A 22,393-nucleotide genomic window follows, 5' to 3' on the forward strand; every position below is an offset into this window, starting at 1 on the left:
ACGAAAGTCTGATGAAGATTAACGGAAAATTATTTGAAACTTTTATCGCATGGACTTCAAGTGGTCTATATTTTATTACACGATTGAAGAACTTTACTTTCAAATCGGTTTAAATTTATATTTGAAAAAGGAAAAAGGAAAAGAAGAAAAAAAAAAAGAAGAAATGAAGATTATCCGTCGTGAAATTGTTATTATGATAAAATAAGAAAAAAAAAAGAAGCAAAAAAAGAAAGAAATAAAAAAAAAAAAAAGAAAATGAAATATCGTAACTTTTTTAGCTCGTATTAAAGCTTTTTTAAAAATAAAAGATAAAAAACTCTTTTATCGTATGCGTTGGCAAAGGAAATAAAGAAAAAGTAATAATTGATTTAAAATATTCATGATTAATTGAATACTTTGAGAAATCTATTACTCCACTCATGGAACGGATATTAAGTATTCAACGTGTCAAGTGCAAGAGCTTTACAGATGCATTTTGTTAATCTTAGTTTCTGGGATGTCGTAACGAGAAGAAACATTATAATGAACCTTTTATGTTAATTAAAAAGATCAACTTCAACGTAGATTAGACTTTTTAGTCGAAATAATAATTATATAACTTCTTTCATACTGTTTATATAATCCGATAACGTAAAGGCATTCAAGTTTAAACAATAAACGAATTAGAATGATCAATAAGTTAGTATATGTAACAGGTTCGATTACAAGAATAATTCAATGAGTTTTTTTTTTGACGTGTACACTGTAAATAAATATATATATATACACATGTATGTATGCATGCATGCATGCATGCATGGATGGATGTATGTATGTACATATGTATATATATATATATACATAGTCAGCAGTCTCGCGTACGTTTCTGTCAGCTTTTAGCAGCTTCACTGGCAGCAGGTTGTGCTGTCGAGCAGATTGAATGAACGAATTAAGTTTTCATTGCGACGATGTGTGGTACCCAGAGGGACTCTTTCTTTCTTTCCTCTTTCTTTCTCACTAGTGATATTACTGTTTCTTTTTCTCCTTCTCTCTCTCTCTCTCTCTCTCTCCCCCTCTTCTATCTCTCCCTTTTTTTCTCACTCATGATATCACTCTCTTTCTTTCTTTCTTTCTTTCTTTTTCTCTTTCTCCATCTATCTATCTGTCCATCTATCTATTTTATTTCTTTAAACTTCACGTCTATCTTGTAACATGTATATTTACCATCCTGTTTTATCTCCGTTCTATCGTACTAATTCTCTACATCGTACTACTTCTCGTACTACATCGACTGGCTTGATGGAAGGTCGTGAGGTGACCGCGATTATTGGCTGGGACAACAATTGCAAGGTTAAACGGAAGCACGAACTCGTTTATCGTTATGATTAATATGAGTAGGTCTATGGACATTGTTACGTTATACGTAAGAGAATAAAATTATACGAAATTTTAAGAAGAAACAAATGAAGGATAAAAATCTTTCTTTCCATATTTCCCTTTCTCTCGCTCTTTTTTTTTCTCTCTCTCTTTCTCTCTCTCTCTCCCTCTCCCTCTCTCTCTCTCTCTCTCTCTCTCTCGATGTAGAACAAGACAAATGTTCGCGAGCCGGTTAAATTAGCGAGTATGCGAGAAAGCACTTAGGGAGAACATAGCTAGTACACGACGAACGTTTCTAAAGTACATACGCCGAAGCGCAGATCCAAAAATTAAATGTCCAAAGAGAATAGAGTGGAAGGGAGAGGAAAGATAGAAAAAGAAAAAAAAAAAAAAAAAAAGAAACGGAAAAAAAAAACAATTACTACGTAATACACGTTGAACTTAATGGTCGAATTCATTTCTTTTCAATATCTCAACACAAACACATATGTATGTGATGTATGTCTGTACTTACATGATAAATTATCAAACGATAAAACATATCCCAACATACATATGTATTACAAATCTTTACACGAAAAAGTCCAAAATATCTTCCTGGTCACTGTATTGACCAACATAGAAAGATATCAAGGAAGACATATCCTTGGGCAATGTCCTTCGAATCTAAACATGTAGTTCGATTTATCGAAAAGCGAAATTGCTATTTCCACGTCAAAGCTTCTCTCTCTCTCTCTCTCTCTCTCTCTCTCTCTTTCTCACATATATACATACTCGAGCGCACGCATGAAGTGAAGAGACGTAGGTGGAAGAGGAAGAGGAGATGGAGGTGGTGGAGTAGGTGGAAGAGGTGGAAGAGGAGGAGATGGAGGAAGAGGAGGAGGAGGAGGAAGAGATGGAGGAGGAGGAGGAGGAGGAGACGAACGGAGGACCAGCAGAAGCTCGACCGGGATCGTCAGAGTGCCCTACGACTTGGCCGCGCACGCATCCCTCCTCTAACAAGAGCAGCGATATCGAGTCGATATCGTGAGAGCGCGCGCGTCGACAACGACGAAGAGGAGACAGCGAGAACGTGAACGAGAGGTAGAGAGAGAGAGAAAGAGAGAAAGAGAGGTAGAGAGAGAGAGAGAGAAAGAGAGAAAGAGAGAAAGAAAGAGAGAAAGAGAGAGAGAGAGAGAATGCACTGAGAGAGCAGCTTTCGAACTTTCGAAAGTTCGCGCACTCTTTCGGTGAGGGATCGAGATACATTACAACGACAACGATTACGACGACGACGACGACGACGACTACGACGACGACAACGACGACAACGAAGAGGAAGAAGAAACAAAAAAAGGGGAAGAAAGAAATAAAAGAAAATTAATCTTCGATCGTTCATTTTGTTTAATCGTCAAGGTTTGTTCGAGTGGATCGAGGAATGCGTTTGATGATAGATCGATTTCGTTTCTCTCATTAAAAAAGGATCCGTTGTCTCTCTTTTGTTTTCTCTGTCTTTTTTTTTTTTGTTCTCTTCTTTTTTATTTTTTCTTTTCTTTTCTTTGTTTCTTTTTTTTTTTTTATTCTTTTTCCAAAATTATCCATCGCTCGTAGCAAATGGTGCTGTTGGTGAAGTTTCAAGAGTGTCATAATCGGTTTTAAAGATATCCCCGATTATTGGCCCCGAAGAGGAAAGAAATAAAAGTAAGAAAGAAGTAAAAAGATCGAGTCGTGATTTACAGATGATCGACGACTGATCGTGACGAGATTATCGCCGTGTACGCTGATCTATACGTGCTGATATATTAAATAGAAGCAAAGAGTCCCAAGATATTGTGCTTATATACGAGAGAATTTCTCGTTAGGATGCATCTTTGATAAACACACACACACATATCTCTCTTTCTCTCTCTCTCTCTCTCTCTCTCTCTCTCTCTCTCTCTTTCTCTATTTCTCTATCTCTTTTCTTCTCTCTTTCTATTTCTCTTTCTCCTTCTCTCCCTTCCTTCTCTCTCTCTCTCTCTCTCTCTCTCTTTCTTTTTCTCCCAGTCTTTATATTTTTCTTTATCTTCGTTCAACAATCATCAAAAAGAAGAAGAATAGTTTAAGGAATTAAACGCTCATTGAGCGTTATACGATAGCCGAAGAAGAATATAAACCTTCAACGAATTGTGTTACACGCTGGAACGGAACAAGCCCTTAGCTTTCAGAAAGTTCAGGACAACGTTGTGTGAACGCTGACGTTTTAACCACACGTGAACAATGAAGTGGTACTTCCTAGTGCTGGTCGCTCTGATCGCTTTCACCAGGGCCGACAATGCGATCCAGACAACGGACTTTACAAATTTCAACTGTCCCGATCTCAATTCTCAAGAGGAAATAGATCTCGATAAGGTTTGTTAATCAATAGTTAGTTTGATCGGTCAATGATTACAGTATTATTATCATGCATATCACATATATCATCTTTTTCATAGTAATAGATGTAAAAAAAAAAAAAAAAAAAAGAGAGAAAAATGGAAATGAAAAAAGATCTATAAAAAATTCTTACCATAATTCAAGACGTATTTAATATAAATGGAAAAAAAATATCAAGCGATCGAGTTCGATCGAACTTTTTATTTCATAATTTTTTCGTGATTTTATAATAAATTCTTTTTCAAATTTCCAAACGCGCATACGCATATATACGTACGTGGCGGGAGTAGGATGGCGGAGGGTAGAAAAGATTTTACGGTATCCGCAAGTAATTTCACGAATAAAAATTTACGCGTGCTCGCGTAATTTTTCCGAGAGACCAAATTACTATTTTCATTGTGGGTGTTGAAGGAAAAGAATGAGTGAGAGAGAGAGAGAACGAGAGAAGGACAATGGTTATCTTTGGTGTAATTTTCATAAAGAACAGCCTAGTGGTTCTTTCTTTCTCTACGTTATTTTTTTTTTCTTTCTTTTGTTGTTTACTCCTGTATTTTATTTTATTTTATTTTATTTTTTTTTTTTTTTTTTTTTTTCTTTTAACAACTGTCCGCTTTTCACATTTGGAGTAAACAAAAATGTACGAGCTTAATATTTCTCGAGACGATGTTTGGATGATTAAAGTTGTAAATTGTAAATGTCGCTTTTATGAGCTTGATAAAAGCTCGAAAAAATAATTGAACTTGTTTTAATACGTTCGTTGTTTAAAGATTGAAGGATCGTATTCATTAAAAATCCATAATACTCATATATATCGTACTTATTCATATATGTATTAATTTTTTTTTTTTTTTTTTATAGAAAAATAAAAAAAGAAAAAAGGGAAGAAGTCAATGAGAAATTCGATATGATAGAAATGATAAGTTCGATAAGCATTAGAGGTGGGTCACGTAATGGCTCCGAGTTGGGCGAAGCTTAAAGTATCGTTAATTCAAAACAATTACGAGTTCCTGGCACGCTGCCTCGACGAAGTCAAGTTGTCGAGTCTAGGGAGTGTGTGAGAGAGAGAGAGAGAGAGAGAGAGAGAGAGAAAAGAGAGAGAAAAGAGAGAGAAAAGAGAGAGAGAGAGAGAGAAAGAGAGAATGGGCTTATAGTAGTTATATACGAAGTTACATTAAAGCGATGGATATAATTTGGACGTATATTTAGAAAATTGCATCCATTTTGAAGAAGCGATTTGACATTTTCCTATATGTTATGTATTCACGTATGTATGTACTACTAAGGACTATCTAATATCTCCCAAGAGATTTATGAGGAATCGTCGAGTTGGATTTCGAGCTCGGAAAACAATTTCCGTATGTCTTGCTTTGGTAATCATCTGGCAAGATAAATCTCGTTTCCTTCAAGAATTTCTTATCTCAACGTTGAAGTTCGTATTTTGTTGAGATAAGAAAAAAAAAAATCACTAAGAGGGGATTGAAAAATATTTGTCGAGGGGACAGTTTAGTTGCATTTCTTGTTTTTCTTTCCTTTCCTTTTCTTTTTTTTTTTCTTTTGTTATTGTTGTTGTTATTTTTCCCTTTCTTTCGTAATTTTCATTCAGACAATTTTAATTTTAATTTAAGGATGTTAGCTATATATGTATAAATATATTGTATATACATACGTATACGTTATGATAATATTATTATTATTTCGTCGATTTCATCTTTCGTCGTAAATATTAATTATTAATAATAATTAATATTTTAATATTACATCGTCGTTTATAAAAGGAAGATGAATTCATAGAAGATAGATGGAGATCGTGCTTGATGTCTACCAAGAGGGAATCTGCCTTGTCAACTCACGTTGTCAACTCACGTTGTCAATGGTTAGTTACATCGTTGAGTTCATTGAAGCTTAATAGTAGATACTTCCTATTATTCGAAGTTTCGAAACGTGCAGGGTAGATAATCGAACATAGAGTTCATCGAATATTATACATACATATATTATATATATATATATATAATATATATATATAATATATATATATATATTATATATATATATATATATATATATATATATATATATATATATATATATTAGAAGAACATATTCGTAGTCACGTTCAGAATGTGTGTAGAATTTAACATGGAACGTAGGATTCGATAATATTTAGTATCTAATGCAACGTTATCGATTCGGTGAAATTTTCGTTGATAGATATCTAGGGGGACATTTTTTTTTTTTTTCAAAAATTTTACCCTTCTCAATTTTTTCTCGTAGTTGATGGTTTTAAACCTTTTTTACACTTTTATCCTGAAATCTCGTTTCTCTTTCGTTCAAGGACCTCCCGCTGAATTTTCCTGCTTAGTGATAAACCGTAAACACTTTGCATCGCGTCTTTTACCCTCTTAGTTTTATTCTCTTTCTCTCTCCCTCTCTCTCTCTCTCTCTCTCTCTCTTTCTTTTCCTCTCGTTTTATTCGAAGGAGGAAAAAGGGTAAGAAAGCAAGAAAAGCGAAACGGCCCGTGTCGGGTGTGGAGAAACGAAGTGGTGGGACCTTTTCCTCGTTCCGTTTCCTTCTTGTTTTCCATATAGCCGGCTCTCTCGATTAGCATAAGCTTCGCTTAAAATCCATGCGCTGAATATAAAGCGAGTCGAGACGTTGTCGTTGTACTAGTCGAAGTTATGGGCAAGCTGTTGCGAGCGTTGCAGCTGCGTAACACTCTGTCTCTCTTTCTCTCTCTCTCTCTCTCTCTCTCTCTCTTTTTCTTTCTCTTTTTCTCTTGTTACACTTTCGATCACATCAAAAGAGGAAAAGAGAGAGAGATAGAGAGGGAGAAAGAAAGAAAAGCAACCAGATTAACAATTTAATTGCAATTTGTATCCATTGATGGATGTTACCCTCAACGAATGCATCATACTTATGAATGCATCATATTATTATGATTTTGATATTTTTCTCTTTTTCCTTTTTTCTTGTTTCCTGTCTATTTTTTTTTTTCTTCTTCTATTATTTATTCATTCATTTATTAATTTTTTTTCCTCTTTTCATTTCATCTCTTGTCTTTACAATCACAGAAATATTTTTATTCGAGAAAATAATATACGATGGGTTAGCTGGTGCGCTTCGATTTTTCCGCTTCGCTTGAAGATTTACACGGCCATCGGAATGGAATTTATGAACGGTCTCTTCTTGAATCTCTTCGTGATCTTGAACTTCCGTTTCAACCGGACGTACGACTTCGTCGTCCAAGTTGTATCGCAAATCATAGATATCGTAGTTTTGTCCTTTTTTTGTCCACACTCCTTCCTCCGTACTTCCCTCCATCTTATTTCTATCTTCTCTCTAGTAATCGTCCACCGATCTGTCCATCGATTTTCTCAATCCTTCGTATAAAATATACCGACATTTTTATGGTTCATTGCACGTTAAGATGACGACGATTCGCTTTATGGTTACGAGACGTCTACGTAGAAAACTTTAGCATGTTGGATTATCTTTTATTTTGTAATAGATCGACCATAATATTCTTATTTCGTAGAAAATTATATAGTTATATCAGGATTAATTAATTCACGTATCAATGGCGTCCAGTTAGAAATCACGAAGCTATAAATCGAGCTACAAGCGTTCTGCTCGTTGCACTCCGATCGAAATCGTCGTTTAGATAATCAAAGGGAAATTCTACAAGTCTCGGTATTCATGCTAGTACATATGTGTATATATACACACACACACACACACACATATATATATATATATATATATATATACAAATACGATGGGTGTGTTCGAAGTCATCGACCGATAGATTAGCATTTACATAACGTAGAAGACAAGTTAACGATCGAAATCGGATTTGTCGATGATGAGATGGCCGTCACGTTGAAAAAATCTTTCTCTCTCCCTCTATCTCTCTCCCTCTATCTTTTTCTCTTTGCCTGAATACTATCGAACATCGTCGCTCGATTTAATGACGTTTTCAAACTATCCGATGGACGGCTTCATTGATGCTTTTTTCTTTTCTTTTCCTTTTCCGCCGTCTTTGTTCTTCAAAGAGCCTGTCAATCAAAAAATGCCTCTTTTAAAAAGGGAACTTCCCTTTTTTATTTCCCCCATCCTTTAATTATATATCATTTTAATAATGGAAAAGCAATTAAATGGTTAATAAAATATTTTATAAAAACTTTTAATCTGTAGTAGAGGAAGATAAGAAAAAAAAGAGACAGACAAACAGACAGACAGACAGATAGACAGACAGAGAGAGAGAAAGAGAGAAAGAGAAATAAAAAGAAGAAGAAAAGGAAAGATAATATCAGTAATCGATGAAAAGTGCCAAAGCTTTCTCGTTCCGACGAACGAAAAGGAAAAATGCAGACAGATAACGTCATCGGGCGTCCGAATGAAATTCATCGTGGGATATAAAATTTTACGATGGCAAAACGGAATCGGGACACATTCTACGTCCGACTTCTTCAATACGAACGGTTCATCCCTAGAGTCGATTTTTGTTGGGAAGAAAATGAAAGAGGAGGTGATAGCTTTCACTCCCTCTCCTCTTCTTTCTTTCACTTCCTTCTCTCTCTCTCTCTCTCCCTCTCTCTCTCTCTCTCTCTCTCTCTCTCTCACTTTCTTTTCTTCTTTTTCTCCTCTCTTTTCTTTTTTTCTCTCGAACAACCAAAGGAACCTTCCTTCGTACTTTCGAGATAATGGTTATCTTGGTGCAAGAACAGCAGGAAAAAAAGAAGTTGTAAGGCTTTTCCTTTTTCATAGACGTTTTACGTTAGAAACGAGAAACCAATGTGATTTTTCTTCGATCCATCATCCCTTTACTAGACAGCCGTATAAAATTCATCTTTTCTCGCTTTTGCTTTAAGCTTCCGTTTCATTCTTTTCTCTCTCTCTCTCTCTCTCTCTCTCTCTCTCTCTCTCGCTCACTCTTCCTCTTCCTATCTTCTTTTATTTCTGTACATTATTATATTAATATTTTATTATGATCTAACATATCTCGAAGCTAAACTAAGGTCATAACGAGTTTGTGAATTAACTGGATTTTACCATAAAACGAATACTTCTTTGAATGCGATTATAGTCTATCTAATATGTATTTAATTCCTAACATATGAATTTTTCCACAATCCATTGGAAAATATTTTGCGAAAGGAAAAGAAATATAAGGGATAAACGAAAAATTGTTTAAGCGACGAGATAGGGTCAGTGGTTTGTATGGTTGGTAGAAAATTAAGTCTCGAATAATGTTCACGGTAAATTTTATATATCTTCCCATTTATTTTATTTATTATTAACGTTTTTAATAAAATTTGCGAACAAAATGGTGAAGGAAAATTTTTAATTATATATGTATCTAACTAAATAAATACAAATAAAAGGGATTCATGTATTTTTGTTAATTAAAATGTTTTACTAATATTTGTTTATATATTCTACTGATATTTATTCAACACATGGGGAAAATTAATTTCACGGTATCTCTAAATGGTTTCGATGAAAACAGAGTTTACGTGGGCGATCCTGTATAATCACAATGTTAAGTTCATTTCCGGAGCGGAGGGCAAACTAGACGACGCGTAAGCGCGTAATTACGACATTAAGCAATTAAATTTCAGTAAGAGAATTCCTTCTCGTGTGACGAGAAGCCGCATCGTCCGCCACGTGTACCTACGGTTACAAAATAATGAGCCGACGGGGGACGATGTTGCATTTTCTCTGTATCCTCGTAACCGCGAATGCCGAAAGGGGGAAAAAAAAAAGGAAAAAGAAAAATTAAAAAAGAAGAAAACGTATAAAGATCGAAACTCATGAAACGAGTTTTGAAAAGTTTTCTTTCGTGTAGCCATAAGGATGTTCGTATGTAAATCAGAACGAAAAAGGAAAGAAAGAGAGAGAGAGAGATTGAGAAAGAGAGAGAGAGAGAGAGAGAGAGAGAGAGAGAGAGAGAGAGAGATAGAGAAAGGAAACTTTTTTTCTTATCATGATTCCAAAGGGGGTATTCTGAAGAAGAAAAAAAAGGGAGAAAAAAAGAATGATCGATGAAACTTTTCACTGGAAAGTAAAGCCGTGGTTGTGGAGTCTGAAAAGGATTTTATCTCACGTGAGTCAAGATTTTTCTACCTTTCTCTCTCTTTCCTTCTGTTTCTCTTTCTCTCTTTCTCACTCTCTCTCTCTCTCTCTTTCTCTCTCTCTCTCTCATTCTCTCTCGCTCTCTCTCTTTTGTAAACGCGACGGCACAAGACGAGGGGTGAAAATATCTCTGGTAAAGAATGACAGGATATTTATGCATCTTCACGGCTCGAGGAAAACTACATTCGCAAAGTTAAAGGCCACCGATGTCATATCTATATCTATATATATATATATATATATATATATATATATATATATATATATGTATATACTATACGGGTAAACGTGAAATATATAAAGTAATACGTACCTAAGCGTATATATATATGTATATGTATATATATGTACGCACCACATCTGTTCGTACACGTCAAAACTCGAGGACACGTGTGTACGAACTTTTGTACTCTGAAACTAGTCAATTTTACTTTTGACGTTCATTTTAGATGATTAATAAGAGAGAGCAAGAGAGAGAGAGAGAGAGAGAGAGAGAGAGAGAGAGAGAGAGAGAGAGAGAGAAGGAGAAAGGAACAATTTATTAAAATTTTTGAACGAAATCGAGTCATTGAAATCTTAAAATCATTTCGTTTCAATTGACAAAACGTAACTAACGGAGGAACGAAGTAAATAAAAATGTAATAAAAGGACTAAATATCGCAGTGAAAGAGAGAGAGAGAGAGAGAGAGAGAGAGAAATACGTGGGATTCCAAACTACTCAATGAAAACATTTCATCAAGTTATACTTGGGTTCAACTCGGTGTTGACATCAGTTCGACGAAAAGCCTCGAGTATTTTAGTTTGAGTTATTTATTGTGTTTTTTGAGCTTCAACTTTTAATCCCTTTCTCGAAAATGTTCAGGAATACGTACGAGAAAGAGAAAAGGAGGATATATAGATAGAAACAAATATAGTGAAGCTGGGTATACGCGTCCGCTAGTTATTACTTTCAAAAAATTTGTGACGCGATAGGAATATTTGAACGCTTGGTTGTCACGTTGCAAATCCATTGCGTTTCGCGGACGACGATTTTCCACGTTTGATCGAAAGATATTCGCCGAGGCATTTCCATTACACCCCTTCGATACGAATTCCATTTTATAGTCTTCTATGCGCTTTTTTCTTCTTTTCTCCTTTTAATTTTTTTTTTCTTTTTTTTTATTTTATTTATTTTTTTTTTTCTTTTTATTTCCAATAATATGATATTTCTACCAATCCAGAATTTTCGCCGTTTCATTTCTTCGTTGATTTCATTTACATATTCGAGACCTTTGTACGATGAGATTCAGTTTGGTAAAAAAAAAAAAAATTGGGATATTAAAGAAAAAAAAAAAAAAAAAAAAAAAGTAAAAAAGAGAGAGGAAAAAGAAACATTAAAAAGTTAAAAAAAAAAAAGTTATCCCAAGTACGATATCACGTTCGTTATATTTTTTTCAGTTATTGTTACCAACGAAACATACGCTCTACGGATTAATTCTTGCGGAAGTGAGATAATAAAAGAAAAATTGATGAAGCATTAAATAATGATAATAACAATAACAATAACAATAACAATAATAATAATAATAATAATAATAATAATAATAATAGGTAAAAAAGAAAAAATAATAATGCACATAAGCGCTAATTGCGAAAGTGAATTTATAATCAGTGCCATACGACCGGAAGAGATTTAATGGCGAATTTGCATCGATTTTCGAGCCCGTAATTTATACCATTCGCGAGCAGTCGTAAATTAGACCGATATTCGGTAGTCACAGATTTTGGTTGGGAGGAGGAGAATCATCGAAATACGTACGTTCATTTTGACAAAACTTCCATTCGGGATTTATATTTCTATCCCTTCGAGATTTATCATTGTTGCGTGTGCCTTTTACATAATACAAGTCGTGAACACGTGTTTAATACGAAATTAGTGCGGAAGATTTGAAATTAACGCGGGAAAATAAAGTGAATCGATGAGGAAAATCTCGTTGTCCTCGGACTCTGAGTTATGTTGATCGACCACATTGTTTTAACCTCCATTAATCGCGGTAGTACAAACCATTTTGTCCCTGGGACCATGAAAACGTATTAGTGCCTGCGCTTTCGATTATCGTTGTTGTTGTTGTTGTTGTTGTTGTTGTTGTTGTTGTTGTTGTTGCTGCTGCTGCTACTGCTGTTGTTGTTATTATTATAATTATTATTATCGCACCTCTCGAGAGTCCAACAAGTTACAATTGGTATCTACAATTAGTGACCGGTCGGGAATTGAATTAATAATTAAACGGTAACGCGTCGGGATCGCGTTGGGATCGCGTTGGCTTCAGCTTATTTGTTGTGTAAATACTCTTGCCAATCCATTTAGGGATTCATTAAGGAAGGAGACTGTTAACTTTACGAATCTACTACGGCTTAATCTCGACAGATTTCCATCCGCAATCAATTCTGTTTCATTACTTACGCACGACCGTCAACCTTGGCTAAAAGCAAAACTCGTAGAATGATACTGCCAGTGTTTGTCTTTGTGTGTGTGTGTATGTCTGTGTATGTGTATGCGTGAAAGCATTGAGTATATGAGTAAAAATGGTTCTTTTGAATTCCTAACAGTAAGCAAATTTTACATAACAACTTTGTCGACTAATTCAACACTTTTATCATTGCCTTTGAAAAAAAGATTGCATACATTTTTAACATTTTTTTAACGATTGAACGATGAAAAGATAAAAAAAAAAAAAAAAAAAGAGAAAAAAAAAAGAATTTTCATCGCGTACAATAATATCCAACAGAGAATGAGCCCTTTGTAATCTTTACCGATGAAATTTAGAATGATAAGTAGTATATTTCTCGCAGAAAGATATACATATCGTATATCGTATTTGTAACGATTTATTATCGTGATTTATTTTAAGCTCGTAATTAAAAAACTACGAGACCGAGTTGAAAAGGAATTCGATATCAAAGAATAAGAACAACGAGGTAGAGTGAAAAAGCTCACCGTACGACGAACAATGCGGTGAAAGAGAAATGTTGCTTCGATATCCGGTCTATATCCGTGGATCATGGAAAAAAGGTCGAAGAGAGGATGAAAAAGGAAGCTCGGAGGACGTGGATAGTGCACTAGGTGGTAAAGGTTACGGAATAAGGAAGGAAGAAAGAAAGAAGGAAAGAAAGAAAGAATGAAAGAAGAGAGAGAGAGAGAGAGAGAGAGAGAGAGAGAGAGAGAGAGAGTTAAAGGAAATAAAAAGGAAAGTCCGAAAGAAAGGGAAGAACGCGTTCGTGAGAAATTAAAAAGCTCGTCCCTGAAGCTTGCGCTGCTTTTCAAGCTCTACGGTACGTGCACAGAAGAACTATGGGAACGGTAGAAGTGAAAGAGAAAGAGAAAGAGCGAGAGAGAGAGAGAGAGAGAGAGAAAGAGAGAGAGAGAAAGAGAGAGATAACGATTCTATCAAATGAGAATAATAAGAGTAGCTCTACGTATTATAGTACGAGATTCATATAAAATTAATGTTTTTCTTTATGTATTTATTTTGATTAGAATAGTATTGGTAAGATTATTTATAACCAATATAATTATTATATTTATATTTATTATTATTGTATTAAATAAAACTATTAATAGTATGATAGTTATCATATAATATAATATATAATAATTGTATATAATAATAATATTATTATTTATACTATTGTATAAAATAATTATATATAATTAATAATATATATATATATGTATGTATATTATATATAATATAATAATATATTATTAATATATATTATTAATAGTATTTAATATTATTATGATATTGATAATACAATACTCCAACGAAGGAGACCAAGAACGATATGTGACAACGTATTTAGCTTTGCCCTCAGGCAGAGAGAAGACATTTTCAGTATTTGATGTAAAGCAATTTCCGAGGAATCTAAGACGACACAACGTATGTACATTTAAGACGCGATACATTATTACTAACACCATTTATGTCAAAATATATAGATAAATAAATAAAAGTATTAGTTTTATATGTATCATCTTATAGTTCATCTAACGTTAAGTTAAAGTGGGTCATATCGAGCGAGCACGAAAATAAATTTTCCTTCTGACGTCATCTATTTCGTGCATACGTGAAATATAATATGCCTTTCCGTGCATATTAGAGACACGTACACGTTCTATAATGGGAGTCTTTAACGCGAATTGATTTGTAAAATTTGAAAATCAGCCTTTGGACAATCTCCATGATGATCTGATAACCTTGCACTAGTTTTCTTTCCCTTTTCTTTTTTTCTATTTTTTTTTTTTTTTTTTTTTCTTTTTTTTTTCATTCCTAACACATAATTTTCATAGCAGTGATTTACTTTGACCATGACACGAACTTAAGGATCGATAACAATTCTATTACTAAAACTTAATTAAGTCGAAGTAAAGGACGGAATTGTTATTGGAAAATGTAGAAAATAATTCGAGCAAATCGTTTACCGTTGATCCACGTAGTTTTCATTAATTATCCATAAATTTGTACACTCGTGAAAAGCATCAGGTGGAATTTGTAATCGGTTGAAATCGCATTTCGAATACGATTGATTCCCAATGAAGGAATTGCGGTAGTTTCGAATAATTTGCATCGTGGAAGCCAATTAAATTATCTAATTAGCATAGGATTTACTAAGGAAAGAGATAGTGAGTCCAGTCGATCCGAGTTTAATCCATGACTAAGCTTTATTGATTACGTTCTCAAATATTCTACCTGTAGAAAGAGTGTTACTTATCTGTCCTTCTCTCTCTCTCTCTTTCTCTCTCTCTCTCTCTCTCTCTCTCTCTCTCTCTCTCTCTCTCTCCCTTTCCCTTGTTATACTTAGTTAGCACTAGGAAGAACAAAAAGACTTTTGCTTTGTTTGATCCACTTTTCAACAGCTTTATAACTCCCATTCTCTGTCCGTTTTCCTACGGGCTTGTAGTTGTCACGAACGTAAGTCAGAAACCTAATTATAGACTGACATCATTGCTTTCGTACTTGTAATTCATATTATGATAATGAATAAAATGAAAAAGATATTGCCAAAGGGACACTTTGGATTAACTGTGGATCTTAAAATACACGGAATTGTTTAACATCAATTTTTTTTCCTTTCTTTTCTTTTCTTTTCTCTCTCTCTCTCTCTCTCTCTCTCTCTCTCTCTTTTTTAATACTTCTAGAGATTGTCAAAAAAAAAAAGAAAAAAGAATATTTTCTAAAAGAGTCTACGCATTAAAAAGTCATACGTGTATCGATCGATAAAGTCTGTAAAATTCTATAGATTTATAAATGATTTGTCAGATTGAAATCTATTATCGACTTTATAATATCCTCGATTTGATTCGACTGAAGAATATGAAAAAAAAGAAAAGAAAAGAAAAAAAAAAGAAAGAAAGAAAGAATAAAAAAATGAAAAAGAGAAATAACAAATATATAAAGTAATGTACTTTCGAAACGAGGTCTAGGCGCGTACGCATCGTTTAAAAGGCAGAGTTTAATCATGCTCTAATGCAGGTCTAATGTAGGTCTAGCACATCACGGACGGGAACCCAAGGACCAACATCCCATGACCTACATAGTGCTGCGCATGCTTCCCCTTTATCTTTTGCCTTTGCATATATACATAAATCTATATAGACACACTTTCTCTCTCTCTCTCTCTCTCTCTCTCTCTCTCTCTCTCTCTCTCTCTTTATAACAGCGTCAAATCATGAAAATTAACAGTGATATCTACGATTATCGTATTGTGTACCTTAGCTACTTCTGATCAATATGATTACGAAATACGTACCGATGAAAATCCATTTGGAATCTAACTATAGTTCTATAATTGTACACGGCATTTTACGAAATGCACTATTTGAATCATTCTTCCATTTCAAAATCTACAATCTCAAAAGAACTTTTTCTACTTGTAAGAATATCTTTTCTTTCATCCTTCTTTTATCTGTTCAAATTCGAAAGTTCTAAGAATAGATGTTCTTTAAGATAAAGATGTAACAGTTTTAGAGGAATATAAAAATGAATTCAAGTATGAGGAAGAAAGAAAGCAAGAAAGAAAGAAAGAAAGAAAGAAAGAAAGAAAGAACAAAAGAAAGAAATAAAAAGGAAGAAAGAGGGAAAGAAGGAAAGAAAGAAAAAGATATAAAAAGAAGAGAAAAGATAGAAATGAAGATGGAGAGAATATTTCGGTGGAAAAGCGGACACGCGTTTTCCCATTTATTTTTCGTTGAACGTCGATTCGTCTCTTGGCAATCTCGATTTATTTTACCATTTGCCAACCATCCATCTCCATCTGTTGAGGACTTATCTTTGAAAGATCGATCGATAATTCGACATACTTGGTAGAAAACGGCTCTCGTTTAGAAAAGACAAGTAAAAACTGGTTAAACTTAATTTCTCCATGGTGTTGTAAGAAATTGTTATAAAATATATTTGTGTTGAGTTTTCCTTTTGATTTTTTTTTTTTTTTTTTTTTTTACCAACGCAATTTTTACGAAATTTTGGAAAAATGCTCTTGCATCTTCATTCGAAAAAAGAAAGAATAAAACTGTGTAATCAATTAACGAGCGATTACGGATAATATTATATCGTGGCATACAATTTTGTATAATTTATATACGTACGTTCGCATGATATATTATATTTACTTTCTTTTTTTTTTTCGAAAAGAAACGCACGTAAAGTCATACAAAGAAATCAAGGACAATGGGCCTACGAAGGATCCAATTTTATTTCGGAAAAATGTGAGTTGTAGTGAGTTGAGACAACAAAAAAACTGTCGGGTGGGTCGGAGAGCAGAACGTTGCTGAATGTCAAATTAACGAGGAGTTGCGACAGCCAAAACGGGAGAGTTTTCTCCGGTGAGAAGGTTAGTCGTGTGAATCCGGGAAAATGAAAACGTTGCTTTTGGAAAGTATCCTGCGGCTCGCGTTTAAACTTCCGCGCACGTTGCGCGAATGGAGAGCTTCCTCAACGAAAGCGTCAAACTTTATCGTACGGACCGTAAAATTTGCACGGGTTAACAGAAAATTTTCGGCTCGCTCGATTACATGACCTTTTCGATATACTACCAAAAGCGTGAAATTTAGGTCGAAGAGCTAACGCTGCAGATGCCATCTCAAAGTCCAACTTTTGTGCCTTGTTTAGTATCTCTTTTTTATTATTTTTTTTTGTTCCCTTTTGTTTTGTTTCCTTTTTTTGTTCAGTTTTTTGCTTTTTCTTTTTTCTTTCTTCGCCTTTGTTGCACAAACTCGGTCTTCGTTTGGCGAAGGGAGGAAAAAAAAGAAGAAGAAGAAGAATAAAAGAGAAGAAAAAAAATTTCATCCCGACGATGAAGATAACAAGAATGACGTGATATTAAAAGAGTAAAAAATAAAATGTTTACAATAAGTAAACACACGTTTATTAGACAAAAAGTTAGATGGCTCGTTTAAACTTTTTTTTCTTTTTTCTTTCTTCTTCTTTTTCTTTTTTATCACGTGATACTTAAATAACAAGATCGAGATCGAATGAAATGTTTTACATTGGAAAGTACAATTATCGATCGATGTCGTATCATAGATACCATCGCATGTATAATATTATTAGAGGAGAACATCTCTCTTATCCGCGTTGGTCCATCGGTACGGTCGAAAGCAGCTGAACCAACTCGAGATTTTAATATCAGATCCTGAGAATATCAGGAAAACAGAAAAGGGAGATGAAAGAGGAAAGCTCAACTTCGAACGCGAGCTTGCATGCAAATGCATCGCATAAGTTAGCATAAATAAGGCTTGTCTCTCGTCTCTACCTACCATGAGGAGGTTAAGACAACTGATTTTCGGCATTGAATAGTAGCTGTGTGTCAGACATAAACCAGACGTCAACCAGACTCGAACGTGCGTGCTCGCTCACGCGAGGATTATGCTTCCTCGAGGGGTTTTCCTACGAAAGCTTCAACCCTTCTCATACCAGCCAACAACACCCCAAAATCTCTTTTAATCTTGCCTTATTGTCCCATTTCAAACAAAGTCTACCTTAGACTCATGGATTATTTCCTCAAATACGATTTCTAACTAAAGGAAAATACACGTTACCACAGGAACATGATTTTCTTTAAAAATAATAGTAATAATAATAATAATAATAATAATAATAATAATAATAATATTAGATTTTCTTCAAATTCCCTTAAAAAAATTTTCAACGAATTGAATATCATACATTAATGAGTTTGATAATATACGAATGAATTGTCGATAACCTCTTTTATTGTACTGTTAAGAATCGAAATTTATTATGCTATTTAAAGAAAGAAAGAAAGAGAGAGAGAGAGAGAGAGAGAATTCATTTAGTTCATTGAATCAAATACAATTGAAATATCACATTATTCATTTGTAAACTGTTTCACTTTACAAAAATTGGATGTAGAATAATCGCTTAAAAAAAAAAAAAAAAAAAAAGAAAAAGAAAAGATAGAAAAATCAACTAAATTATAATTGACATATTTAAATAGTAATATTCAAACTGAAAAAAGAAAAACCAAAAAGAAACGTTTACGCAATAAGTTTGGTTCCCATTGAATTAAATTATTATTCTTTTTTCTTTTCTTTCTTTCTTTCTTTCTTTCCCTTTTCCTTTTTCTTTTCCTTTTTTTTTTTTTTTGTTCACTCGTTCTGGGACTAATTAAATGATTACGATTTACGGGGAAAAAGTTTATATCATTAGTTAAACTCTCTCTCGGTTATGAACTCCTTTCAAGTTCCCTAACTGTAAGAATAGTTAATATTAATCGTCATTCTCTCTGTGCCTTTCGTGATAATGGAAAAAAATTAAATCTTCAAAAAATTACTTACTCGTGAACGAATGAAAAGAGATAGGGAAAAAAAAGAAATTAAAAAAGAAAAAAGAAAAAAAAAGAGAGAGAGAGAGAGAGAGAGAGAGAAAAAAATTCTAGCTACGTTACATTTTGCTCAATTATTTCCTTTTCTTTTCTTTCCTGTTCCTTTGCCTTTTTTCTTTTTCTCTTTTATTGTAGTGGTGGTGGTGGTGGTGGTAGTGGTGGTAGTGGTAGGGATAGGGGAGGATAGTAAAAGGAGGAGAAGGGGAAAGACAAGGGAAGAAAAAAGAAAAATCCTATCCAAACGAATTTCATGGGATCGATCGCGATCGATCGATCACACCTGAGCTCTTTTCTATGCGTATGTAGGTTTTAGAAAAGAGGATCGAAAATCGCGTTCCTATCGACAAATGGGTTTAAATCGTACTAGTTCGTGTGAGTGAACGATCAGACACAAGAGCTCGAGCATATCGGTCTTTGAAATTTGCCTGCCGATACGTAACTCGTCCTACGATTGACGCGGAAATAGTTACGTTATCTCGACTAGAAGGATAGAAACGTGCTTCGGGGAATAGTACGTCGAGATCGATACTCTTTCTCTTTCTCTTTCTCTTTCTCTCACTTTTCGATCTTTGAAAATAGATGGCTCGTCGACAGGTAATTATTAACTCTATCTTTCGCTCTCTCTCTCTCTCTCTCTCTCTCTGTTTCTCTTTTTCTTTTTTCCTTCCCTTCAGTTTCTCTTACTCCTTTTCGCACTTTTTAAATGTAATAACTGTAAATTAGAAAAAGATACGAAGATAGTTTACGAAAAGTAAAAGACGAAAAACGAAAAATGAAGAAGAAGAAGAAGAAGAAGAAGAAGAAAAAGAAGAAGACGAAGAGGAAGATGAGTAATAAGTTCTTCGAAATGTAAAGAGAAACTAAATAGAAAATTTTCCTGATAAGTTTAACTTTTCGCAGTACGTTAAATCTTAAATAAGATTTTCTTTTTCTTTTCTCTTCCTCCCTGCTTCGCACTTTCTCGCTCTCTCTCTTTCTCTCTCTCTCTCTCTCTCTCTCTCTCTCTCTCTCTCTCTCTCTCTCTCTGTCATTTCCTTCTACCTTTTTGATTTTTTTTCATAAAATGCCAACTTCGAGAAACGTAAGAGCGTCAACGTGAATAAAACTCGACTGCATCGTTCGTTTTCACGTCGCGGAAGCCAAAGGAAGTTTCCCACCTTCGACGAAGTCAGTACGGCATTAGCCAAGAGGGTGCCCAGCCATTATTATATTTTGTATTTAACCAAACTTCGATGCTTGTTTCGTAAGTTAAGCTTCTTCTACCCATCCTTTCTCTTTCTATCTCTCTTTCTCTTTCTCTCTCTCTCTCTCTCTCTCTCTTTATCTTTCTATCTTTCTCTTTCACTCTTTCTCTCTCTTTCTCCCTCTTTCTTTCTCTCTCTTTCTCTTGTCGAAAGAGGATGAGAGAAAAGTTTCGAAAAGGGGGGCGGGGGAATGGCAGCTTCCGTCGTCCCCAAGTGAACGTTCTCATTTGCCTTTCAAAGGCTCGCTAGCAGCCCTATCCCCACCCCCACTTTAAAATACCCCATCTCGCTACCGCACTTACTATTATTCTACGAGATACGAAGAAGACTCCACCGAAACGAAGGGTATCCGCCAGTCTTCTACGGTTGAAAGACGAGGGAAGCTAGGAGAGAAGGTTGGAAATCTTGTTGAGTTCCCTTCTCTCTCTCTCTCTCTCTTTCTCTTTCTCTATCTATCTATCTTTCTTTTTATCATTCTCTCTCATTCTCTCGTTAGCGGCTATTAAACAATGTGCAAACGTAGAGAAAAGAGTTGGTAGGAGAGAGAAAGTGTATCTGTGTGTGTGTGTGTGTGTATGATGTGTACGTTTTCGTGTGTATCCGTGTATAAAAGAGAATATGTGAGAAAAGAACCATTTACACGATAATAACTATTCGCGATATAACGGAAGCTTCTTCGTTTCGAACCTAGTAGTTTTCTTCTTCTTCTTTTACTCCTGCTTCTATGTTCATTCTTCTTCTTTTCTTCTTCTTGATCCTCCTTTTTATGCTAAAGCTGCCGGTGGATATTAAAATTATGAATCACGCATGTCAGCTCGCCCCCATGAAATTTACGTCCTAAGCATTTCGCGAATACTCCGTCGTCGTCGTCGTCGTCGTCGTCGTCGTCATCGTCACCGTCGTTAATTTTTATGTTCTTTTACTGTATCCTTGTTCCCTCTTCTTCTTCTTTTTCTTCTTCTTCGTCCTCTTTTCTTTTCTTTTCTTTTCTTTTCTTTTCTTTTCTTTTCTTTTCTCTTCTCTGCTCTTCTCTTTTTTTAATCCCTTGTTACTTTCTCTTTTAACATATCTTTGTATATCTAGTGTAAATCGGTGTTGTTACTGAAAAATTTTTTTATGAGAAAACTTCATTATCACAGTCGAATAAAATAATTTTCCTTCTCGGAATAGAGATGAGAAATTTTTTTCTAATAAGTTTTCGAATCAAGTTTGAAAAAGTTTTAAGAGCACGAGAGGACGACTTTAAAATTTTCGAAGCATTCTTCCATAACTTAACCCGTTATGATCTTATTAAAGTATCGCCCTTTATATTTCCCAATTGCTTCTGGATAAGTTAAATGAAAACCTTTAAGTACCTTAAAACTCTTCCATTTCCCTCTCTCTCTCTCTCTCTCTCTTTTTCTCTCTCTCTCTCTCTTTTTCTCTCTCTCTCTCTCTCTCTTTCTCTCTCTCTTTCTTTTTTCCTTTGTTTATCTCTCACAACTTTTATTTACTCCCATCAATTTTCTATGATTTCGTCGCATTTGCTTAAAATCATTTATTATCGTAAATAAAAATTAAAGATACGATTAAAAGAATAAATACGTGACGAATGAAATTTTTATTGTTTACACTTTCATTAATAAATTTTACAATGATACGTTTATATAATAGAATAATAAATATAGCATCTACGTACGACAAAGTTACGTGTAGAAAGAAAAACGAATAGAACGAATAGAATTTTAAGATTCTCTTTACTCAAAAAAAAAAAAAAATAAAAAAAAATAAAAAAAAATAAAAAACCTTTGTGCGCTATCAGTTTCCCGTTTGAGGGAAACCATGGGAGTAAATTTATGGCTTCGATGCTTAAAACGTGACGCGACTAGGATGTGTATAGAACTATGAAGGGTTACGAAAGGGCTACCAACCAGCTATAAGATTTCAATGAAGTTATAAGGTCGTAATCCTACGTTGCAAACTTTTGATATACTATAGACTCTAAAATAGAAAAGGGAAAAGAGATGAAAATTTTTTGCAAAAAATTTTGTTTTTTTTTCATTTAATTCTTCATTAATTACTATGTCATTTTTATATGAAATTTCAAAAGATTTTAGGTACCTGCCTATTTATGAGCTTCTATAAGAATTAATGCTCCCTATGGTAAAATGAATGGACAGAGAAACTGTATGCTATTAAGTTTGTCTTCCCTAAAACTAGTCGAACGGACTTTAGAAATGTTCGTAATTTTAAACTCGACCACAACGTAAATGTCCGCAAATATTCGTAAAAGTTTATGCTCCCTCGGCATTCACCCTCTTTTATTTATTCTCTTTGAAAGTATTTGGGATGAGTTGTTCGCACCTAGCAACACATTTCAACGAAGGATAGAAGAGGAAAA

The 22,393-nt window shown here is 34.2% G+C and overlaps 1 protein-coding gene across 7 annotated transcripts in view; it reads left to right on the forward strand.

Moving 5' to 3' along the window:
- Positions 1–2,303: 2,303 nt before the first annotated feature.
- The window catches only part of LOC118445860 (uncharacterized), a 33,306-nt gene continuing 13,216 nt past the window's right edge, over positions 2,304–22,393 (forward strand). The window contains exons 1-2 of one of the 7 annotated variants that reach the window (XM_035875868.2): positions 2,304–2,439; positions 3,425–3,726. In XM_035875868.2, the coding sequence (XP_035731761.1) occupies positions 3,595–3,726 (132 nt within the window). In that variant the 5' untranslated portion in view covers positions 2,304–2,439; positions 3,425–3,594. Of the gene's footprint in view, positions 2,470–3,381; positions 3,727–22,393 lie in introns of all 7 variants that reach the window. The other 6 variants (XM_035875872.2, XM_085656392.1, XM_035875870.2 and 3 more) reach the window with 6 other exon arrangements.

Source organism: Vespa mandarinia, chromosome 4 (assembly GCF_050613455.1).
Source record: "Vespa mandarinia isolate Hongniang chromosome 4, ASM5061345v1, whole genome shotgun sequence".
NCBI classification, from domain to species: domain Eukaryota; kingdom Metazoa; phylum Arthropoda; class Insecta; order Hymenoptera; family Vespidae; genus Vespa; species Vespa mandarinia.